General features: G+C 44.2%; 1 protein-coding gene across 1 annotated transcript in view; it reads left to right on the top strand.

The window, feature by feature from the left end:
* Nucleotides 1-20,719, top strand: part of LOC124776418 (solute carrier organic anion transporter family member 4A1) — a 552,725-nt gene that overhangs the window by 423,124 nt on the left and 108,882 nt on the right. The window contains exon 5 of the mRNA XM_047251412.1: nt 18,752-18,873. Coding sequence (XP_047107368.1) covers nt 18,752-18,873 — 122 coding nt within the window. The remainder of the gene's footprint in view (nt 1-18,751; nt 18,874-20,719) is intronic.

The raw sequence follows: 20,719 nt of genomic DNA, 5'->3' as shown, positions 1-20,719 counted from the left end.
TTGAACCAATAAATTACAAACACGATTTGCATGTGATCAGAACCGGTACACAATGTATGTGGGACTTCCAACGTCACTTCAGTGTACTGAATTATCTCTGTAACTGGCTATCAGCACAGCTTAAAATTATAGGAAACTTTAATTTTTAAGACACGTCGTAATTCAGAAATTAGGATATTCTCTGTGGTTCTGGCGAGGAAAGGAACTTTTGGAGAACAGTAACAGTGGGGAGAGATAGGATGATAGCATATGTGTTTCGATATCGGAGAGCTTCCATGGTTTTAGCGGGAGCTGTAGAGGGTAAAAACTGTAGAAGACAGAGAATGGAATACATCCAGCAAATAACTGAGGCTGTCGGAAAATTTCTACTCTGAGAGATGGCGACAAGAAGGGGCTTTGGACACCGTCTACCACTAACAGTGACAAATCCAGTAATTAACATGACGACCGATGAAGGTAGGGGATAAAGTCCAGGAAGAAGAAGAAGAAGAATACATGTACACAGTTTCTTACTTTAATACCTGACGTAGTGTTTTAAACCTTTAACGTAACATTGTACCTCTTAATGAGTAGATTATAACAGCATTTTAAAATTTTTAATTCCGTCTGCAATTATATGAAATACTGAAAATCACATTTTTGTTACCCCTGGAAGCCGTTATATAGGCAACCAGCAACTGGGAGTCGTTAAGTGGGTGACCGTTATAAGCTGTCTAGTAACATGCAGGGTGCCAAAAAAAGTATTCCAGGAGATAGTACGGACCAAAACAAGACAAAAACCTTTAGTAAACATGGGCTCTAAAGTGCATACCTTAACGGCTATGAGCACTTGTTCATCTTCGCAGCTGTGACACACATTCTTCTACTGAACGAGTGCCCATAGTTCTTAAGGTATGCGTTTTAGAGCCCAAGTTTACTGTAAATATATTTTTTTTGTTTTGGTCCACATTACCTCCTCCAAAAAATGGAAACCAAAGAGCTTACAGTAGAAGAGCTGTTTTTCACAGTACCGAAGATGAACAAGTGCCCATAGCTGCTAAGGTACGCCCATGTTTGCTAGACTTTTTTTGTTTTCGTCTGTATTAGAACCTCTGAAAATTCCCTACCCTAAAATCTCAGTTACAACAGCACCGGTATACCTATCCCGCTGTCAGGAGTACAGAACGATCCGAGATACCAGAACGATTTTCCCTTATAACTTTCGACTTAGTCGTTTCCTTATATTGACACAGTTACCCTTCTCCACCATCCCTGAAAGTTTGTAACATCATCACAGAATCACCCTGTATATCATCTCTTTAGTACTTGTCTTACTGTGTTAAATTTTTAACTTAAAATTGTACATTTAATGAGTACACTGCGAGCCGGCCGTTGTGACCGTGCGGTTCTAGGCGCTTCAGTCCGGAACCGTGTTGCTGCTATGGTCGCAGGTTCGAATCCTGCCTCGGGCATGGATGTGTGTGCTGTCCTTAGGTTAGTTAGGTTTAAGTAGTTCTAAGTCTAGGGGACTGATGACCTCAGATGTGCTTAGAGCCATCTGAACCATTTTGAGTACACTGCGACTGCATTTTAAATTATTAAATTCGATAAATAATTACACGAAATACCGAAAATCAAGTTTTTGTTGCCCGTGGGAGATGTTAGATTAGGAACCAGCAACTGGGACCGTCCACAGGGCTAGCCGTGGAGTACTGACAAGAGAAGACCACGACGCTCGGATCACGAATTTACTTCAAACTTTCTACAAATTTAGTAGTCCATTAGGACAACGCAATATGCAAGTAAGACATACAACTTATGTGATTTGGAAAAAATCTCAAGAGAAATTTTACGTGTTAATGATGTACCGGTGAATTGCGTCTCTGACCACCTAGCGAGATGGCGCAGTGTTTTTTAGCACACTGCACTCGCATTCGGGAAGACGACGGTTCAAACCCGCGTACGGCCATACAGATTTAGGTTTTCCGTGATTTCCCTAAATCGTTTCATTCAAATGCCAGGATTGTTCCTTTGAAAGGGCGCGGCCGATTTCTTTACCTAATCCGATGGGACCGATGACCTCGGTGTTTGGTCCCCTCCTCCCAAACCACCACACCCACTCACCCCTGAGCACGAAATGGCGACGATCGTTTGGTTAGCGTTGTGGCGGGTAATCGCTGGATTGAGTCCCTCTCATTTTTTTCTAAATTTAAATATTTTTGCACACTAGTCATGTTGTTTGGTACGTATTACATATGAAAGGTAATATGATAGAAAGACACGTGTATTTGCATGAACTTTTATTGAATTTTAATGTTATTTCGCTGTATACAGCATATGTTATGCGACCTTTATTTCTATAGGCTACTTAAAAGCTTTATCAAGCCTCTTTAAAGTTGTTCGTAATTGATTGACAACGAACCGGAAATTGCTTCTGGTGAAGATACTATTAAACACATTCAGACGTACATAGCCAATTTTCGACACCGATATTTGCAAAAATATTGAGTTATCCATAATTTACATCTAAACTGTTGGAAGAAATAAAAATTTCTCAAAATTTCAATGAACTTTGTTTTTCCTTAGAAACCCTGAAGATTTCTTACGCATGCGGAAAAATTGTATTCATTCGATTTAGTAGGTGAAATTTTATGTTTTCCGTGTCTGTATAGAAAATATCATCCTGCAACTTGTAATGTCGAAAACACATCTGACGACTAATCGCACATTATCCTCGTATTCTGGATAATGTAACTCATTGCAGTATTGAATAAAGCTACTTAAAGCGTCTCTCTCGTCCTTGAAACTAGTGTCTGCGGATCGGAGCGTCCAGGTGCAAAGCATTTTTCGGTCCCTTACCCGAGTGCAGGTACGTAGGTTGGAACTTAAATAGTGGCAACACTGCTGTGGAGACACTGTGCAATGGAATCGCCGGCCACTGAGGCCGAACGGTTCTAGGCGCTTCAGTCCGGAACCGCGCTGCTGCTACGGTCGCAGGTTCGAATCCTGCCTCGGGCGTGGATGCATGTGATGTCCTTAGGTTAGTTAGGTTTTAGTAGTTGTAAGTCTAGGGGACTGATGACCTCAGATGTTAAGTCTCATAGTGCTCAGAGCCATTTTTGCAATGGAATCTGCTATTGTCGTTGATTGCACATTTTGTTTACATACCTACCTTACCTCCGAGCAAATGGACTCGCTCGTCCACGTCACTGGCGTGCGGACAATCAAGGGAAACAGTAACTTGTGAGCGAGCGGTCTAACGCAACGGTGTTACTATGTTTTCGAAACAGGAACAACGGAGTCGGATCAAGATTGAATGTGCCAGAGGTCGTACAGCACGACAGTGTCATCAAGGTTTTCACGAGGCGTGCGGGGAGTTGGTATTGCGGTACATAACAGTGGCACGTTGGGTAAAAGCCTTCAACGAAGGTCGGCAAACTGTGGCAGACATGCATCTGGCAGGTCGTTCTAGCGTCTCTGAAGAAGAAGTGCATGCCGTTGCCGCATTAGTGGACAGTGATCGACGCCATACGATTCGTGAGCTCGCCCGCGAAACCGGATTAGCGCATAGGACTGTGCTTCGCATCCTGAAGGACGCCTGGACATGCGTAAAAAATTGCATCATGATGGGTTCCGCATGACTTGACGGGTATGCAGAAATGGATGCGTTACGACGCTGCTCAGACACACTTGGAGCGCTATGAGCGCGAAGGAGAGGCTTTCTTACGCCGTATCGTAACACTGGATGAGACATGGGCCACATCGTGCGAGCCAAAACTGAAACGCCAATCAAACGAATGGCGTCATTACGGGTCGCCGCGAAATTCGAAAGTGCGTCAGAGCCCCAGTATGGTGAAAGTTATGGTGATTCTCGTGTACGACTGTGATTAGGTTATCCTAACGCATTACGTTCCTCCACGGCAGACCGTCAATGCACAGTATTACTGTTCTTTTTTGGAGCATCGCCTGCGACCAGCTTTGCGAAAGAAGCGGCGACACTTTCTGCGCAACCCATCCATCATTTTGCACGACAATGCGCCGGCGCATACAACGCAAGATGTGCCTGCTCTATTCGGTCGATGGGACTGGGAAGTAATGTACCATCCACCATACTCCCCGGACTTAAGTCCTTGTGACTTTGATTTGATTCCGAAGATGAAGGAACCAGTTCGTGGCATTCGCTTCAGAACTGTTCCAGGGATTCGACAGGCAGTAGATCGTTCCATTCGCACCACCAACAGAACAGGCTCTGCTAACGGAATACTACGCCTTACACATCGCTGGCAACGGGTTCTACACAACGCTGGTGACTACTTTGAAGGATAGTAACAGGTGCAAACATGTAACTCTTTTGTATCAGTTGTGAATAAGTAGTTGCCACTATTTAAGTTCCAATTCTCGTATAAGGGATTTGCGAAAATCACGACGGGCATACATTCTCAGGAAAACCTTATGTATGTAGTCGTTTACTTGCCGATAGTTATAAATATACTGCCGAAAAAAACAATTAGTACACCCTTTCAGAGATTTCCAATTCACTCACGATTTATTGTTGCAACAGCGCATATGGAGTACACGAAATGATCGCATTTCCAGATCAGTAGCACAAGCGGTTCTGAGGTACCATATATCTACCCATGCTGAAACACCCGTGTGTGTGGCCTCCACGGTCAGCAATGCAGGCGCCGACCATCCAGTGGATCGTACAGATGACGAATACTGTCCTGGAATGTGTTATTCCACGCCTGCTCGACCTGTTCACGCAGTTATGTGAGAGTTATTGGTTGACGAGTCGGACGATTCACTTTACGTCCCGTCATATCCCCCACGTGCTTGCTTGGAGACAAGTCTCCGGAGATCGTGCTAGCCTGGGAAGTTGCTGCACGTCTTTCAGGGCACGTTTTCATGGGCGGACTGGGTGAGCATTATCCTGTTGGAACAACACATCACCTTCCTGTTGCAAGAACGTGTCCAACAACATTCCGCACGTACAAGAGCGCTGATTAGGGTCCCCACCACGAACACCAAAGGTGAACGAGCGTTGTATCCCAGATCACGTAAGAAACAGTTTGACCATCCTTACGGCGAAACAGGCAACCGTAAAAATAGTTTTCCCGTCGGTCAACAGATGTCGCAGGCGACGCTACAATGCTAACTGACCTGTCCATGTCGCGGAATTGGCAACGCTGTATCTTCGGTGACGTGATGACGCTCATTTGCGTTCGGCTAGAGCGCTGCGCGCGAAATGCATTCGTCACACTGCTGACTGTAGCTCATTATCGGCTGTGGTTTTTCCCGAGTTTTCAATCTAAGAATGTAGATTAGCTCCTGTAATTCTACAAACCAAGTTTATTTCTCACAATCATATGCGAAATGAAATAAATGAAAAGTAACACACAACACAAACATTTATCGCGAGTTACTGTTTAAATGCAGACTGTATTGCAGTCGCAAGGGTTTTACACTCGCCTTCCATACCGTCGATTTCCTCTTTGCTATACAGCTCTTCTGATACGGATTATGGTGGTAAAAAAGATCTCCACGTGCAGGTTAACACTAGAAAGTTTTCAAAATCCGCACTCGGTTATGATGCGAATTAAGGCTGGACATATTTCAGTGACAGTCATTTCTAATTTAAATTCTTTTATTTTGCATGTAACTTATCGTAAATGATATAAGAGTGGCACAAAACGATGAATTTTGGATTATTCTTGAAAGGGGGCTGCAAACGCGGTAGTATACAAGTGAAAGCGTGTTTTTCGAGCATATTTTGGCGGTGTCAACTTTGAAGAGCCACAGACGGCAAACTATAATTATGTTAAAAATTTACTTTGTACAGTTTAAAGATAACCCGCAAATATTGGGAACAGACACAGTTATTACTAGGGATATCCGCACTCGCGCAGACCTGTTACTATAAGTAGTGTTGTTTTCAAGTGAAAGTTGTGAGGATTATTAGCGCAGAGATTAAAAAAAATTAAAATAGGCAGCGTCTATAGTTTGCATGTTATGCTCGCTCTCTTCTATTCTCCTCCCTTCATTCCAGTATAAACGCTTGTTCACAAGTGTAAACGAATGGCAGTGAACATTGACGAATTATCTATGAATACTCGTTTGCAGCAGTGTAAACGATGTTTTACACTCGTTCGCTCTAGTATATACCAGGATTTAGAGGGACCGATGATCTAGCAGTTAGATGACGGCTATTATTCATTTATTTCACTGTTGCGATTTCAGCTCTAGAGCCATTTTCGAGTACCAAGGGAAAGGTCGTGTAAGGTAATGCTTCTTAAATTGTTTACCAAATGTTACCACACTATGCTTTGCATTTTGTTATCCATATGTTAGATTGGTTTCAGTTTTCACATTGCACACAAAAATGCCTCTACACCCAAAATTACGACAGTGAAGTGAATAAACACTTTTAAAAAGTCCAAATCGCAGCAAAGATTTCATTTAAAAATTATATGATATGATTCTTGTACAGGAAGGGCTACCACGTTATATCGAATATAACATCGACAAAATTTAAATAGGATCGAATGCTTATGGCTCTTTATTAATTCTTACTCGTAACTGATTTATTGATTTACCTGAATTTAAAATCCACTCGCGTAACCTTTCTTTATCTTTGACGGGAAATCTGAACATTTTTAGTTGAGGATTTGTTCGTCTACTCCTTCCACAGTTGATATACTCGTAGGTCCTCGGTATGACGACTCGACCCACTACCACCGGTATGTCAGAAACAGCTGTACTTCACAGACGCCAAATAGTGGAAAGCTGCACACATTTGGCCGATGTTGCCACATATTTCACAGAACGGAGTGCCATCTAGTGGTTGATTCCAGAAGTAAGGGTGTGACGCTGTTGCCGCCTGGTGGCAGTTCCCTGACAAGGGTTGCCTGCTAGACCAAGCGATCGGGCAATCTGTTTCTTACGTGATCTGGGGTTATCGCTTCCCAGACCATAGGGCTGCGGTGGGGCCAGTCTGTCTTGGACAAATGCACTCTACGAGGCAGCGCTCACCAGGACTACGTCAAGCGTGCAAACGACCATCACTTATGTACAGGCAGAATCTGCTTTCGTCGCTGAAGTCCACGGCGCGCGATTCAATCTTCCAGGTGATCCTCTAATGGCACAGTCGAGCCGTGGATGTCGATACTGCGATGTGAGTGGAAGGCGGGGTACAGACGTGCGTGCCCGAAGTCGCACTGCTAATAACTGGTTCGCAACAGTTCATTTTGACACGTCTGGGTTCAAATGGCTCTAAGCACTATGGGACTTAACATCTCAGGTCATCAGTCCCCTAGACTTAAACCTAACTAACCTAAGGACATCACACACATCCAACCCCGAGGCAGGATTCGAACTTGCGACAGTAGCAGGCACATGGTTCCGGACTGAAGCGCCTAGAACCGCTCGGTCGCAGCGGCCGGTGACAGGTCTGGACTTACAAGCCCTCTTAACTGCGCTATGGTAGATGTATGATCCGCCATTGCTGCCCTTGAAACTCGAAGATCCTTGCGGGTGTCTGTGCTGCATGACGTCCAGAATCTCGTCAGTGGGTGTGAGAATGCCTACGTGACATCTAATACAAGCATCGTTGCACAACCGACGCTGCGCGTCCAACTTGTGTAGCAGTTCTCCGAAAGGACCATCCCGCCACTCGGAAGGCCACAAGGTGTCACTCTTTCAGACTCGCTCGGTTGGCTGGTAGCTATGCCACTACGGTGTCTGTTGCTGGACGACTTGAAACCGTTATCAGTACATCTTCTATCCACCGAGTGGCATATGCCGTCATCAGATCAAAATCGATGTCGTCTTTGGAGGTGTACTAATGTTTTTTCAGCAGTTTATAACCTTTGTTATGGTAATAAAAGTTAGCAAAGAACCAAATATCATTCGAAATTCAATAAAAGTTCAAGTAAATACACGTGTGTTTTCATCACACTACCTTTCGAATGTAACGTGTATGAAATAATATGACTAGTATTGAAAAAATTATAAATTAAAAAAAAAAAAAACGAAAAGAAAGTGAGTGAGATTCGATGCAGCGATCCACCACTCGATGCAGCGATCCACCGATAAACTTGATCACAATCAAGTCTTCGAATAAAGCACTTGGAATATGCTTATGAATCCACGATATTCAGGAATATACGACAGTATATGACAATATCGTTTATTTTTGAAAATGCCTGGACGTGCTATAGCATGTCACTGTGTTTCTCTCTGTGGAATTCAGAAGTGTGTAAGTAGGCTGTTTAGGTTTTTATGTTGGTAACGCCACGTAGCACTCCGTATGAAAATCACTGACTGTGCTGTGTGCAGTCCCTGGCTGGTTGGCTTGTGTAGTGTTGGGCAGTTGGATGTGAACAATTGGAGGTGAGCGGCCAGCAGTGGTGGATGTGGGGAGACAGATCACAAGAGTTTTGAGCGGACAATCTGGACGTGTGTCCGTCAGAAAAAGGAAATTTGTTTAATTGGATGTCACAAAATTATGACTTTTGGATGCTATTAAGGTAAATACATTGATTGTCCTCTATCAAAATCTTTCATTTGCTAACATACCTATCAGTAGTTAGTGCCTTCAGTAGTTAGCATCTTTTATTTAGCTGGCAGTATTGGCGCTCGCTGTATTGCAGTAGTTCGAGTAACCAAGATTTTTGTGAGGTAAGTGATTCACGAAAGGTACAGGTTATTGCTAGTCAGGGCCATTCTTTTGTAGGGATTATTGAGAAGTCAGATTGCGTTGCGCTAAAAATATTGTGTGTCAATTTAGTGGTGATCGGAATAAGTAAGGAGAGAACTGTCCGAGTACGTTCAGTTTTGCTCAGCTGTTTGAAAATCAAATAACGTAGAAGTTTACCAGCACAGTCATTCATAATTTTTCTAAGGGGATTTTTCACGTGTATATTTTGTAATGGAAGCCATCAGACCTATATTCAGGACAGTGGAATTGAAATGTCCTGTGGCACCTCTCCTGCTCCCACACGACCGGTTTGCATAGTTGAATGCCGAAACCGGTAATCAGAATTAACTAAAATAAAACAAAATAACATCTCAATTACACGGATGTTGGCGAATTTCATTGATGATTGCACATTATGTTATCGTAATGGACAACTGAAAGGATGCAAAATTTGGAGTAAATCGGTGATCTGAACGTCGTGGCCTCCCTTTTTTTTAGTAAGATCTGTGACTTTTTTTAAAGGGGGAGTAGGCTATGAGGGAGGGGGAGGAGGCAGAGAGAGAGAGAGAGAGAGAGAGAGAGAGAGAGAGAGAGAGAGAATGGAGAGGTTGGATGGAGGGATGAAGGAGCGTAAATCAGGCCGCCACAGATTGTGGAACTGTTTGCTAACTGGGGTTTATTGGCGTCGGCGGGAGGCGCCAGTAGATAGGGTTTCACGCACAGCGCTTCCCTGCGTCACGTCGGTAGGGGGGTGCGAGGGGACAAACGCACTTTGCTGGCCCACAGGGGTCCCTCTGTTGCTGCAGGCCGGCGTCTCTGGGCGACTCCATTATTGCGGCCGGAATATGGAGCGCTCCCCCGCTTGGCGTGGGTGGAGGGCGACCCCTCTGGAGATCTGTTGCTCTTGATTACTGCCGCCGCGACCGTCTTTTGTCCCGCGCGACTGCGTCACTGCGGCTAGGGGCCGGGAGCGTCAAGTGTGTAAACGCTATGAATCAGCGCGGGGGGCGGATATTACAAGTGTATTAGCCTCATATGCTCCGCGATAGCATCGGGCGGGCAGTCTGTCTTGTCTGCGCGCCTGCCTTCCATCTCTACTGCGTCCCCGGTAGTTATAGGACTCAACAGATGCCCGCAGTATTATTGACTTTGCGGATAACAGCCTGCGGCGATGCGAATATGTAACGGTGTATCTGCGAGTATTCGCAATAGTAATTGCTTTGTGGTTAAAAGTTAGAGGGCTGTGTCAGTATTACAATTTTCGTCTTTTTTTAAAATATTACAGGCGATCATTAATAATAATACCACAAGGCTGCATTTAAAAAAAATTTTTTCAGGCGATTTCTCAAAACCATATGATCTAGAAGTAATTTGTAATGCTGATTCTGAAAGTTACCTTTATTTTGTCCTACCACTTCATGGTTTCCCACCATAAATCGTATTTCAAAGATATACGTAATTGAAGTACAAATATTAAAATAAAATTTCAGTCAACTTCCATATTTTTAAAATTATTGTTTAATTTTTTTAGCCATATACTAATAATACAACGAGAGCGTACTGAGAGTGATGTCTCTGAATATTTTATGTGAAAACTCTTAAATGAAACAAACTTTATTAACGTTCTATCTTCTTTATTCTTCATCTCTGCTTATTTATTCCTCCCTGGCGACGAGCACGTCTCGTAACGAGAGAACAGTTTTTTGATACTTTCATTGTAGAATGTTTGATTTTGTTGACAGAGCCACAACCTCACATCTGTTTCTGCGAAGGTGTCCTTTAAGTGAAAATCGGGTGGGGCGAAGTCGGGGCTTTGTGGAGCATTATCGATGACAGTGAGTCCAAGGCGTCGGATTGTCGCAGACGTCGCAGTGCTCAGGGACAGGCTGCTCCATGGTTGGACGAACTCTTCTGCACATTTCTGTTTTCTGCTGTTAGAAACCTAATTACGGCACGCCGTTTCTCACTCATCGACATAGTTACAAATCGCCATGTTACACGATTCAGTTCGAAGGCTTCTAGCAACAGAGGGTTGCAGCTTTTCGTCAGGAAATCAGGAAAGTCGATCGTGTAATATGCATCACGCGTAATACTTTCACCGATATTGAGAACGGAAAAACAATTCGGAGGCATTACTTTTCAGCACGCCCTCGTACAAATACTTTCCTTAGCAACATTTAACTTTCAAACACTTTTTCATTTTCTTGCAGAACCTTTATCTTTACTTTACCACTTCAACATCCAACAACAGTAGCCATCCTACTTTCATTTCACCTTCCCTGGCATCTCGTCTCCATGTTCTTAATGAGCTGGTGGAAACGTTTCCTGCGTTTACACCTAGGTTTTGTCAGTGTACTTGTAATGCTCCTTATGCGCTAGAAATGTATCAGTATCAGATGTGGAGGCAGTCTGTGCATATATTTCTCAAAAACGTATTATAGTCTTGAACTTGTATTCCTTCATTAACTACTGAAATAGAGGACCAAGAATGTTTCTTGGCTGATGAAGGGCACTTATGTAGTGGTGGAAGCAATATAAATATATAATTGTGGTGTGTAAGCGGTCGTTGAAAGACGTTTCTAGTTCGAAGCGCCGGCCGTTGTGACCGAGCGGTTCTAGGCGCTTCAGTCTGGAACCGCGCAACCTCTACAGTCGCAGGTTCGAATCCTGCCTCGGGCATGGATATGTGTGATGTTAGGTTTAAGTAGTTCTAAGTTCTAGGGCACGGATGACCTCAGATGTTAAGTCCCATAGTGGTCGGAGCCATTTGGACCATTTAGTTCGAAGTATCCGATTTGGCCTAACCTTTAAATTCTAATGTTCGAATCCTGCCTCGGGCATGGATATGTGTGATGTCCTTAGGTTAGTTAGGTTTAAGTAGTTCTAAGTTCTAGGGGACGGATGACCTCAGATGTTAAGTCCCATAGTGGTCGGAGCCATTTGGACCATTTAGTTCGAAGTATCCGATTTGGCCTAACCTTTAAATTCTAATGCTTTACCTTTGACCAGCTAACCTGCTCACTCAAAAAGCGGCACATTTTCGTGTACCCAGCTCGCTATCGTATAAAATTGCTATAACTAAAAGTAAAATAAACCTTATTCCATTAAGAAGAAATGATATGTGATACAAAAAAATTTTGAAATAAGGATAAAATAGTCAAGGGCATTTATTTTGAATACTCTGATACACAGAAAGCAACAATTACACGGGACTGCAAAATTTACGGACGAAAGTAATTTTCGCATGGTTTGTAACTGTCAAGTAACATAGTTTGATGAAAGTTTGATCATACATAGAAAGAACTGACACAGTCTAGTAGTGACTGAAAGATTTACGCAGTGAGACGAAAGTCTTCCCAGCACTCGCCATATGAGGGTGCGTAATGCACCCACAAGTATTGTCGAATATGATTGTTTTGTTGGTCCAGGTGTTATGGTGCGGGGAAGTATAATATTGCCTGAGCGTACTTACTTCCAAATCTTTTAATGCGGTACAATCACGGGTCAACATTATTGTAACACGGTACTCCTTCCCCATATGCGTCTCTCCATGAGTTCATTCGGCCCTGAATGTATGTTTATGGATGACAGTAAATGATGGCATCGAACAGTGCAGCTGGAGCACCTGTAACGAGCTGAAAGATTTGGAGGTAAGTACGCCCATGCAAGATTATACCTCCCCACACCGTAACACCTGGACCAACAAAACGATGGTGCATTATGTACCATCATATGACGAGAGATGGGAAGACTTTCGTCTCACTGCATATTTCTTTCAGTAGCTTTCTGTACTCTTCTGTGTCAGTTGTTCGTATATGGTACAAGCTTCATTGAGCTTTATTACTTGGCAGTTACACATCGTGCGAAATTTACTTTCGTCCTTACGTTTTGCACACCAGTATAACGACGTCTGTTCAGAAATTTCCGGAACTTTGTCCACAAAATTGTTCTACTCTTATCTTTTCCTTATTGCGCATGGTCTCCTTCAAAATACTCTCCCCCACAATTGATACACCGCTCCCAACACTGTTTCCACTTCCGGAAAGTCTTGGTACGCCTCTTGTAGGATCGCGCGAAGCGCCGTCCGCGAATTTTCTTTATCTCGTCCATTGTTGCAAATCTTTCTTTCAGTGGGGTTTTAAACTTTGGAAATTAAAAAAAAGTGTCCGCTGGGGCCAGGTCTGGAGAGTATGGAGGATGAGACAGCACAGTGATTTAGTTTTTTGTGCAGTAGTCACTCACCAACAGCGATGAATATGTGGGTGCGTTATCGTGATGCAAGAGCCACGAATTGTCTCGCCACATTTCATGCCGTTTCCTTCTCACATTTTCTCGCAGGCGTACCATCGATTTGTCACTGTGGCACGAGTTCATGATGAACTAATCTTTCAGAGTAAAAAAAAAAAGTATTAGCACGGCTTTGACATTTGACCTGACCTGACGAGCTTATTTTGGTCTTGGAGAAACTTACCTCATGATTGAACCTTGGTCTCAACATCATAACCGTAAACCGACGTCTCATTACCAGTTATGATTCTCGTTAAGGAACATCTCGTTCTCATTTGCGCGATCCAAAACCTTTTCACCGATTGAAAGGCGGATGTCTTTCTGGTTTTGACTCATGAGCCGTGGGACGAACTTGGCGGCAACACGATGCATTCTAAGATGATCTGTCAGGATTTCGTGAAATGATCCAATTGAAGTGTTATGATCTTCTGTAATCTCTCGCACGGTCAGTTTTAGATTGGGACGCACAGTTTCGTCGACGTTCCTGACATGATCGTCGTCGGTAGACGTCGAAGGGCGTCCTGAACGAGGATGGTCTTTAACTTCCATTTGGCCATTTTTAAACCATGCGAACCATTCGCGGGTACGGCTTAAGCACTCATCACCGTAGGCTTCCTACACTATTTGATGTGTTCCTGTAGAGGTTTCTTTGAGTTTCACGCAAAATTTAGTGTAGATGCGTTGCTCCTCAAACTGTGCCACCTCGAAATTCGCAAACTGTGCGACACAACGTTCTATTCAATACAGCACTCAACAATAACCAACAGACACACAACAATAAAAGTTCTGGCAGTTACACATTAAACACAGGCGTGTGCAGGTATGCAAACCGCATTTCGCTCCAATTGGTGCGAAATTACGAATGTTCCGCAATTTTTTGAACAGACCTCGTATTTAATTCATTACAATTACCAAATAGCCATAAAAAAGTTGTATGTTGGCTTGAATGCGCAATATCCTGGAGACGGTAAATGTGTTGTCATCTGCAGATCTAAAGATAACGACATGGTGGTCTTCCTGATGTTTCGATGAATTACAAGTACATCCTGCTTCCGTCGTAACACCAGCCGCATTATGTCTCAGTTATCCCTGTTTCGTTTGCCTAAAGTTACTTACATAACTACTGAAAGCTGTAACAAAGTGAACCGAAGGCTACTCTGAGACACTCCGTCCACTGGAATCTTCTCTGCATTGTCTTGTTCGCCGCGCGGTATTAGCCGAGAGGTCTTGGGCGCTGCAGTCATGGACTGTGCGGCTGATCCGGGCGGAGGTTCGAGTCCTCCCTCGGGCATGGGTGTGTGTGTTTGTCCTTAGGATAATTTAGGTTAAGTAGTGTGTAAGCTTAGGGACTGATGACCTTAGCAGTTAAGTCCCATAAGATTTCACACACATTTTTTCGCCTTGCTCCTGTCTGTGTATCACATACTACGTAAACAGAGGACAGTATACACTGAGGGGACGAAAGCTGTGGGATAGCGATAGGCACATATACAGACAGCAGTAGTATCGCGTAGACTGAACGAGGGATGATAATTGGGGCTAGACAGACAAGACATTCCATTTCGAAAATAGAAGCCTCCACTATTTTAGAAATAGCTGTACTGTTGTCTCCAGCAGTTGATTACTGTCATTCAGCGGCTCCTACTCTATTCATAGCCATTGTTCTTCAAAATGGATACATCTACGTTTTGTAATTCTATAGCCAATTTTAAGATCTTTTAGTGTATTCCCCTAATTCATATCCTGTATTATATTACAGCTAAGTCTGAGAATGGTCGTGTAATAATCGAATTGGTCACCTTTGAACAAATGTGCTCGCGATCTAGACTGCTTTAATTTTTTTCAAATGTTTGCCTTTGAATCTTTAACTTTTAATTCAGTACACTTTTACGGCTAAAACTATACTTATTTTGGTCCTTAATTAAGGATAACATTATAATCAATATAATACTGCTTACTTTGTGAGCCCATTGCATGCATGTTTTCATCGTTCTTCACCAGACGGGATTTCAGTGTTCTGTATGGGATGCCATATTCTGTGGAAGCTCTAAAACAATTCATTCATTTAACATTCCTTACATGCTTCATAGCCGTGTTCCACATTACCCGTCAGCGTTTGATGTTGTCCCAGCAGGTAAAAAGTAGACGTACAGTACCCCCTTGCAGTCCCAAAACACAGTTGCCTTGGCTTTAACATGACTTTCGCGGTTGGGGCGCCGCTAGTCGGATGACTGTTGTTTTGTCTCAGGTGTAGAGCGGCATGTCCAGGTTTCGTCACCCATGACAATCGAGTCCAAGAAGTTGTCATCTTCGTCCGCATAGCGGCAAAGAGATTCGAGGTAGAATCAAGTCATTGCCGTTTGTGGTCAGCATACGCGGTACCCATCTTGCACACGCCTCCCGATATTCCAACTTTTCCGTCAAAATCCTGTGGATAGTGTTTTGTGTAAGCTCAGGAGCCAAAATGCAGAGAGCATCCAGAGTGCTCCTCCGATCTTATACGCGTGATTTTCTCAACTTTCGCAGCTGTGCCATCGGAAATTGGCTGTCTGGCTCCTTTCTTCGTGGTGAATTTCGGTACGACTGGCTGTAAACTCTCCATACCACTTGCGAAAGTTTGTGACATCCACGCACGACAGTCCATAACATTTCCTCAACTGGCGATGAATTTCAATCGGTTTAACGCTTTTGGCGTTGAAAAATCGTATAACTGGGAGAATTCGCACTTGGCGGTAGTTTTTAGCGAAGCTCCGTTTTGATTGGCTGCCAAGCCTGACTCGGAATCCGAGAGAAGCGTGTGCGTGCTAACTAGGGATTAGAGTAAGCGCCTCTCACAAAAATGGGGCCAAGAACCATATTAACATTGAGATGTTCTCGGGTATTCAGCCGGGCGGCGTCGTCGTCCGAAAGGCGGGTATTTCGTCACGCCGACTTCTTGCCTTCTTCAGCTGTTTCTAATGACTGATAAGTGAGTAATATTGGATCTTTGCCGCCTTCCCCCAATCCCACACCTCCCGCCGTCTCCAGCCTTCCCCTCTCCACTCCCCCCCACCCCCAGTGGGCGTGAAACTGGTGCGGTGGTGGGGGAAGTGCAACGTCGAGAGACGATCCACGGTCTTCAGTAGCGTCGTAACCAGTGCGGGCGCTGACTGCTGCTGGCGTGGTGACATTGCTTCTTCAGTTGTCATGACGGGAGCGGGCCTCCACGTAGAATGCCATTGTGTTCTGGTAATGCTCAAGGCCGGGTCCCGGTCTTGCTTAATTGAAAACCGCTGTCCTTATTTATTAGTCCGTTATCCAGTCGGATCTCTACAGCTTCTTTGCCGGCCGCGGTGGTCTCGCGGTTCTAGGCGCGCAGTCCGGATCCGCGCGACTGCTACGGTCGCAGGTTCGAATCCTGCCTCGGGCATGGATGTGTCTGTTGTCCTTAGGTTAGTTAGGTTTAAGTAGTTCTAAGTTCTAGGGGACTGATGACCACAGCTGTTAAGTCCCATAGTGCTCAGAGCCATTTGAACCATTTGAACAGCTTCTTTGAGAATAAAAGAGAGAAGACGAGGATAAAGCGGCTGCGACGGCGATTATTCCATATATTGGGAACACTTCAGCAAAAATCGGAAGAATACTCCGGAAACATAACGTCAACTGCGTGTTCCGTCCACCAGTCAGTGTGAGAAGATTATGTAGGCCAGACTATTCGGACGATCCAGGAGAATTGCACTGAGCGTAAACGCCACATTGACAACGTTAAGCTGACAAAGCCCACCGTAGCAGAGCGCTGCATATCTGACAGACATCCCATGAATTATGACGATACCAAGTTGTCGCAACAATCCAAGACCTTCTGGGATTGGACAGAGGAGCACTGTCGCCAAGCCAGCAGAAATCAGCATCCGGCGCCGGCCACTGCGCTACCGAGGACCCTGGATCGACGCCCGACGTCTTTCCCCACCGCCGCATCAGGTCCGCGGCTGACTGGACACGGCGGAAGTGAGGGAGAGGATATAAAGGCGGCATCTAGCAGATATCACAAAGCATCAAGATGGCAAGAAATCGGCTTGCCGAAACACCGTAACTTTTGGACGATGACACCCTGATGAATACCCGAGACTTTTGTGGTCGGGGAAACCTATAATCACACTACCGTATTAAGGCCAAGTTCTGATTCAAATGAGCAAAATATAGGCAAAATTCAGAAATATTTTCTGAGACAGTTTAAAGACATACAAAGGATCTGTTTGGGGATTATGCTAGAGCATATTTTGAACTTTATTTTAGATTCTCAATACAAAAAACAAAATGGCGCCCGTAATTATGGTTTGATCAAGGGCCTGCGAGTTGGAAGTACGCAGATTGCGTGCAGTGTATCCCCTCAGGAGTTATCTGGAATAAAATATGGATAACATCAGTCGATACTACATTAAATGTATGGGAGCTTATACCTAACCACAATGAAATAACCTTAAATTTAACGTTATGGTGCTAACTCCAACTTTGAGTTCGACTTTTGGGAGTCTGTTTCACTCTTTATGGCTTTACAAAAAACGGTTATTAACAACAAATTTCACATGTTCCAGGTATAGGCTTCCAAGAAAAGTGTGTACTTGAGGGCAGTCACAATTAGAAGTTAATAGCTTGAACATCTTTTATTTTATGTTGCACACAGTTTTGAAAAATCGTTTCTCGAGAAACACCTGTTTAAAGTCTAGGAAAAACTTTTTATATTTATTGTTAGTTCAATTTGCATAAAAACTACATGTTATTAGATATTTTTGACGTCGCTGAACACAAATATGAAGTTAGATTTGCAAAATCCGAAGTCCAAAATGGCCAATCCATTTTGCTGGACCAAAAATTATTTTTTGATCAGTTTCGACCAAAATTTGACCAAAAAAAAATACTTTTACTTACGTTTAGGGTGCAACTGCAGGACCGTATATCAACCCTTCCTATAACTCGAATTGTACCTGGAGAGCAATTCTCTCATTCTTCTGGGAGAGAAAAGCCGACCTGGCTGAGCTGAACACGCTGTGTTAGGCAGCTTGCACATGTTGTTCGTCATCTTTTACGACGAATATGTTTGCATGAATACTGGATTATAGACCATTTTGTGAACGTACGTTAAGGCACAACAAGTTTTCTGAGATGGGCGTTTCCGGCTGAGAGTGTGCCACAGCGGCTGTGACACTGCTTCGAACAATGGGCTGTGTAGAAACTTTTGTATTGCACGGATTAAAAATGGTCTAAATGGCTCTGAGCACTATGGGACTCAACTGCTGTGGTCATAAGTCCCCTAGAACTTAGAACTACTTAAACCTAAGGACATCACTCACATCCATGCCCGAGGCAGGATTCGAACCTGCGTCCGTAGCGGTTGTGCGGTTCCAGACTGTAGCGCCTTTAACCGCTCGGCCACTCCGGCCGGCTTGCACGGATTAAAAATGCCTTTTCATCCCAACATTCTAGAAACATATACTCTTCAGAAATGGAATTAAAAATTCGAATTTTCAACCGTTTTGATTGAGAGCCTGCCTTAACAGTTTCTCTACGTCCCTAAAAAATAGCAGAACTTATTCTGGGATTGCCTTTGTATACTTAAACAACTTTCATTATTGTGACTTCCACTGGCACAAGCACGAGACTATTCAATTGCCACCAACTTTTTCTTTGTTGTTTTGTGTGTATTGTTACTGTGTCATTTTGTATCACACCTCAGTCTACTGGCACGTTGGCGGAGCAGCAGGAGTTAACTGGAGCGCTACTGACATGGTTGCCGTGTGGCTGTTGTTGCAGGATGGGCCTGACGCAGGACAGCAATGTGTGGGTGGGCGCCTGGTGGATCGGCTTCGTGCTGGCCGCCTTCGTCTGCCTCGCCCTCGCCGTGCCGCTGCTCGCCTTCCCACCGGCCCTACCGGGTAAGTCGCTCTTACCCGTTGAACACCACGCACGAAAGGCACTTCTCAGTAAGGAGCCAATTTGAATACCTCTAATAAAGACAGTGAACATTTCGGGCATTACGAGAATGGAACCACTGTGGCGTATATACCACATTGCGAGTCCTGATTGGTTATATAAAGCCGGCCGGTGCGGTTCAGTCTGGAACCGCGTGACCGCTACGGTCGCAGGTTCGAATCCTGCCTGGGGCATGGATGTGTGTGATGTCCTAAGGTTGTTGTTGTTGTTGTGGTCTTCAGTCCTGAGACTGGTTTGATGCAGCTCTCCATGCTACTCTATCCTGTGCAAGCTTTTTCATCTCCCAGTACCTACTGCAACCTACATCCTTCTGAATCTGCTTAGTGTATTCATCTCTTGGTCTCCCTCTACGATTTTTACCCTCCACGCTGCCCTCCAATACTAAATTGGTGATCCCTTGATGCCTCAGAACATGTCCTACCAACCGATCCCTTCTTCTGGTCAAGTTGTGCCACAAACTTCTCTTCTCCCCAATCCTATTCAATTCTTCCTCATTAGTTACGTGATCTACCCATCTAATCTTCAGCATTCTTCTGTAGCACCACATTTCGAAAGCTTCTATTCTCTTCTTGTCCAAACTATTTATCGTCCATGTTTCACTTCCATACATGGCTACACTCCATACGAATACTTTCAGAAATGACTTCCTGACACTTAAATCAATACTGGATGTTAACAAATTTCTCTTCTTCAGAAACGCTTTCCTTGCCATTGCCAGCCTACATTTTATATCCTCTCTACTTCGACCATCATCAGTTATTTTGCTCCCCAAATAGCAAAACTCCTTTACTACTTTAAGTGCCTCATTTCCTAATCTAATTCCCTCAGCATCACCCGACTTAATTAGACTACATTCCATTATCCTTGTTTTGCTTTTGTTGATGTTCATCTTATATCCTCCTTTCAAGACACTGTCCATTCCATTCAACTGCTCTTCCAAGTCCTTTGCTGTCTCTGACAGAATCACAATGTCATCGGCGAACCTCAAAGTTTTTATTTCTGCTCCATGAATTTAGGTTAGTTAGGTTTAAGTAGTTCTAAGTTCTAGGGGACTGATGACCACAGATGTTAAGTCCCATAGTGCGCAGAGCCGTTTGAACCATTTTGGTTATATGAGGGGCAGTCAAATGAAAACCAAACACCCACCAGAACGGAACCATGGAAGTGTTCCATTCAGAAGTAATCACAATACGCATTTGTCCACCCCCAGTAACTAAGTGATCAGCGTGACGCTGTCAATCCTAAGGGCCCGGATTCGATTCCCGGCTGGGTCGGAGATTTTCTCCGCTCAGGGACTGGGTGTTGTGTTGTCCTAATCATCATCATTTCACATCCCCATCGACGCGCAAGTCGCCGAAGTGGCGTCAAATCGAAAGACTTGCACCAGTCGAACGGTCTACCCGACGGGAGGCCCTCGTCACACGGCATTTTTTTACTTTAGGATACGCGTTAAGATGTTTATCCCATTGGGAGGAGAGACGATCAATTGCTGTTTCGAAAAACGCGGTCGACCTGTGAGGGATCCACAACCGCACCACCTCGCCCGACTGAAACCTACGTCCATGCACGTCCTTCTTCAGGTCACCAAAGATGTGAAGATCACGCGGTGAAGGATCTGAGCTGTGCGGAGGATGTTTCAGCGTTTCTCAACCAGATCGCCTCGTCCGACTGACAGTGTCTAGGCGGGCATAATCATCGGATGATTCCGTCAGACAACATTTCCTGGGCGTTTTGACTTTATGGTGCGTCGCAGTTTCTGCAAAGTGTCTTCAAAGCGCTGCACATTGA

Source organism: Schistocerca piceifrons, chromosome 2 (genome assembly GCF_021461385.2).
Source record: "Schistocerca piceifrons isolate TAMUIC-IGC-003096 chromosome 2, iqSchPice1.1, whole genome shotgun sequence".
Lineage (NCBI taxonomy): Eukaryota > Metazoa > Arthropoda > Insecta > Orthoptera > Acrididae > Schistocerca > Schistocerca piceifrons.
The sequence above is the reverse complement of the archived record's forward strand: the minus strand, read 5'-3'. Positions and strand labels throughout refer to the sequence as shown.